This window comes from Carassius carassius, chromosome 24 (assembly GCF_963082965.1).
Source record: "Carassius carassius chromosome 24, fCarCar2.1, whole genome shotgun sequence".
NCBI classification, from domain to species: domain Eukaryota; kingdom Metazoa; phylum Chordata; class Actinopteri; order Cypriniformes; family Cyprinidae; genus Carassius; species Carassius carassius.
The window spans coordinates 31,864,914-31,869,269 of record NC_081778.1 but is presented as its reverse complement, the minus strand read 5'-3'; the positions used below and the strand labels follow the sequence as shown (position 1 = coordinate 31,869,269).

At 43.8% G+C, this 4,356-nt stretch overlaps 1 protein-coding gene across 1 annotated transcript; it reads left to right on the top strand.

Moving 5' to 3' along the window:
* On the top strand, positions 1 to 4,046 carry LOC132103459 (frizzled-1-like). The gene has a single exon (XM_059508583.1). The coding sequence runs from the start codon at positions 292 to 294 to the stop codon at positions 1,906 to 1,908; it is 1,617 nt and encodes a 538-aa protein (XP_059364566.1). The 5' UTR covers positions 1 to 291; the 3' UTR covers positions 1,909 to 4,046.
* The last annotated feature ends 310 nt before the right edge of the window (positions 4,047 to 4,356 follow it).

Below are 4,356 nucleotides of genomic sequence, written 5' to 3'. Positions count from 1 at the left end.
CCCCGCCCGCGTTACGCTTATGAACAGTAGACAGCAGGGCGTCTGGAAACAGGTTTGAACAGCTCACAGAAACTCTGACATGACACAGCGCTACTCTTTATTCGCCTCAATCAGACGCTCGTGTTTGGTTTTCTTTACGCGTTTGTTCCGCGGAGCAGCGTCCGGGGCGCCGCTGCGCTCTCCGAGAAGTTTTTGGACACCGACTTGACAGGATACATCGACCGAGGGAGTTGGAGGGGAAGACTAGCGCTGGCTGGCGAGCTGGCTGTGAGGAGACCGCAGGAGGAAAGTATGGCCGCGCGCGGTGCGTCCGCGCTCTTCCTGCTCGCCTTCGGGATACTGGAAGCGAGCGCGCAGTACGGCATGTCGGTTCCCGAGCACGGCTTCTGCCAGCCCATCACCATCCCTCTGTGCACGGACATCGCGTACAACGAGACCATCATGCCCAACCTCCTCGGCCACACGAACCAGGAGGACGCGGGGCTGGAGGTGCATCAGTTCTACCCGCTCGTTAAAGTGCAGTGCTCGCCGGATCTCAAGTTCTTCCTGTGCTCCATGTACGCGCCGGTGTGCACGGTGCTGGAGCAGGCGCTGCCCCCGTGCCGTTCGCTGTGCGAGCGCGCGCGCCAAGGCTGCGAGGCGCTCATGAATAAATTCGGCTTCCAGTGGCCGGAGAGTCTCGCGTGCGAGTCGTTCCCCGTGCACGGCGGAGAGCTGTGCGTGGGGCAGAACACGTCTGAGCGGAGCGCACCGGTCAACCCGACTCCAGATGTGACCCAAGCGACACCCGAGCATCACAGGAAAGGGCGTTTTAGATGCCCGGCTTCGCTGAGAGTCCCTCCGTATCTAAACTACCGCTTCCTTGGCGAGGAAAACTGCGGCGCGCCGTGCGAACCCAAGAAACTCAACGGGGTGATGTACTTCAGCGAGGACGAGCAGAAGTTTGCGCGCATTTGGATCGGGATCTGGTCGGTTTTGTGCTGTGCTTCTACTTTATTCACCGTCCTGACTTATTTAGTGGACATGGAGCGCTTCAGTTACCCGGAAAGACCCATTATATTCCTTTCCGGGTGTTATACGATGGTGTCCATCGCTCACATCGCCGGATTTCTGCTGGAGGACAAAGTGGTTTGCAATGAGCAGTTCGATAATGAGTTTAGGACAGTGGTGCAAGGCACCAAAAAGGAAGGTTGCACAATTCTGTTCATGATGTTGTACTTCTTCAGCATGGCCAGCTCTATCTGGTGGGTCATTCTCGCGCTCACTTGGTTCCTCGCTGCTGGGATGAAATGGGGTCACGAGGCCATTGAAGCGAATTCGCAGTATTTCCATTTAGCAGCGTGGGCAGTCCCAGCCATCAAGACCATCACCATCCTCGCCGTGGGTCAAGTGGATGGAGATGTGCTCAGTGGCGTCTGCTTCGTGGGCATCAACAGCGTGGACGCGCTGCGCGGGTTCGTCCTGGCGCCGCTCTTCGTCTATCTGTTCATCGGTACTTCGTTCCTCCTGGCGGGCTTCGTGTCTCTGTTCCGTATCAGGACCATTATGAAGCACGACGGCACCAAAACGGAGAAGCTGGAGAAGCTGATGGTGCGCATTGGCATCTTCAGTGTCCTCTACACTGTTCCAGCCACCATCGTGATCGCGTGCTACTTCTACGAGCAGGCCTTTCGGGATCAGTGGGAACAGACGTGGAGCGCGCAATCGTGCAAGACGTACGCGGTGCCGTGCCCCGTGCACAACCCACAGATGAACCCGGATTTCACGGTGTTCATGATCAAGTACCTGATGACCCTGATCGTGGGCATCACGTCTGGATTCTGGATATGGTCTGGAAAGACGCTTAACTCGTGGAGGAAGTTCTACACGAGATTGGCGAACAACAAACAAGGAGAAACAACAGTTTGATTGAACTACTTTTTTTTTTTTTTTTTTTTACCTTTTCTGATGAAAAAAACAAAAACCACAGCAACTGCTTAAAGAGACGCCGTTCGCGTTGTACATAAACATTGTGATTTTTTTGTAAGTATATATTTGTATTTAAATCTCACTTGGATTTCTTGGATGCTCTTTTTTTAATCAAGGAAATTGTTGGACAAACCGTATCGTTTTGAAAATTATTTATGCCTTTTCTCTTGGATTATTCTGGGTGGGGATCTGTTTTTTAAGCCTGTATGTAAAACTGTTGTCTTTTTAATCGACATCAGCATTTCCACGGGCAACTATTAGAACTTTTACAAGCAAATAATGCAGAAATAATGATAATGTGTGTGAATTGTGCACCCAGCACTTCATGGGAAGAATTGAGCTTTAAATTAAAGCTTTGGGATTGAGCTCAGATGAGTTGTAGGACTGGAAAGTTTTATGGAGGCTGAGACTAGGAGCTAGAACAAAAACAGTGAGTACTCATGGTTGATATGTGCTTAAGCCAGTATAAAGCGGTTTGCTGGTCTCCTGGCCTGGGCTTGGACAGCAGCAGTCTCAGGCTGTTTTAAGATGTACAGTTAAGTGCCTTTTTCAGTTCAGAGCAGCATTGGGGTCAGGCCTGCACTTGTATTTAACTCAAAGAAATGTATAGATGTTTTTCTTCAGGCTGTAATGAACTTTAGTGATGTTTCTGAAGGGTTTGTGTTCTCCATTGGCTCTTTTGCACAGAAGTACCTCTAAACATACAGCTAGAACAGGGTGGACGGTGTTTTCAAGGCACTTCCCAAATAGTTTAATGTCTGTGTTGGTATCATAACTAATCCATAATGTGAAAATTGGGATGCATATGTGTAGCGATAAACCGATATATCGGCCGGTATTTGGTCCTTTTGAGATGATCAGCAGTAATAATCATGAACACTCATCATGTGTATCATTTTTAGAAATATACCATCAGATCCCTTGATCAATAATGCAATTTGTTTTCAAATAATTGTATTAATTTCTAAGTAATATGGGTTGTATATCAGTCTGCGCTCTGGTTATCGGTATGAACATCAGCTTTTAAAAACCCCACATCACTCAAATAGTTTAATGCCCATGTAACTAATCCATGAATATGATGTGAAAATCGGGATGGATAATTCCCGATACCCGGTAAACCGATATATCGGCTGATATTTGGTCTTTTTTAGATGATCAGCGATCATCACGAATGCTCGTCCTGTGTATCATTTCCAAAATCTACCAGCAGGCCTCCTGATCAACAATGCAATTTGCTTTCTGATCACTTAATTGATTTTTAAGTAATATCGGTTGTATATCAGTCTACGCTCTGGTTATCAGTATCAACATCAGCTATTAAAAACCTCTCGTCTCTCATATTGTTTAATGGCTGTACTAGTATCATAACTAATTCACAAACATGATGTCAAAATTGGGATGTGGACTTTTGTGTTGCGGTAAACCGATATATCGGCCAATATTTTGCCCTTTTGAGCTGATGAGTAGCGATAAACATGTCAACTTGTCTTGTGTATAATTTCCAAAATCTACCAGCAGGTCTGTTAATGGATATTGCAATTTGCTTTCAGATATTTTTATCAGATTTTTTAGTTATATTGGTTACATATTTGTGTGTGCTCTAGTTATATGTATTAACATCATCTGTTAAAACCCCCACATTGCTCAAGCACTACGTAAGAGTAATTCACATCATCCCGTTCATAATTCTTCAAGGTTTGTTGTCATTATGTGCTTTTTTTTAAATGCCCTTTACTGAACATCTAAAAATGTTAATTCTTGATTGATTTTGGCTATTATCTCATGCAAATGAATGTTTTTGTTTTCGCCAAGGAATCTCTGTTAAAGGTGATTACAGAAAGCACTGGTAGATAGAGGCTTGCTCTTAAAATCTTATGAGATGCGTTTGCATGGATCTGAGATGTATTTAATCACACTAGCATTGAAGCCTATATTACATTTTTTTACACCTGTGATATTTTCTTATTTCTCATACTTCTGTTTCTGATTCTATAAAAAAAACCTTTATATTTATAGACAATAGTTTATATATTATTCACTTCAAGAATAAACTTCACATTTGTACAAAATGTTCTTTTTTTTAATGGCAAGTGAGTTTGTTTTGGATTGTTTGTTTATTTTTTTTTAATTGAATAGTTTTTAAATAATTTATTTTCTTAATGCTTTCCCTTTGCTTTGCTATAAAGCCTGCTTATGTTTCTAATTATTATAAGTATTAATTATAATTAATTATATTTGTCAGATTGAAGCAAACCTTTAAAAAGTGTTTTCAGTAACTTCAGTTTAGCTAAAGCATAGCTAATGTATTGGGTATCATGAAGTAGCAATGTTTTAATGCATTTATTAAAGGAATAGTTCACCCAAAAATGATAATTAGCTGAAAAT

What these genes read in the sequence shown, in the direction of transcription:
- LOC132103459 (XM_059508583.1), top strand. Translation starts at nt 292, where the DNA reads ATGGCCGCGCGCGGTGCGTCCGCGCTCTTCCTGCTCGCCTTCGGGATA.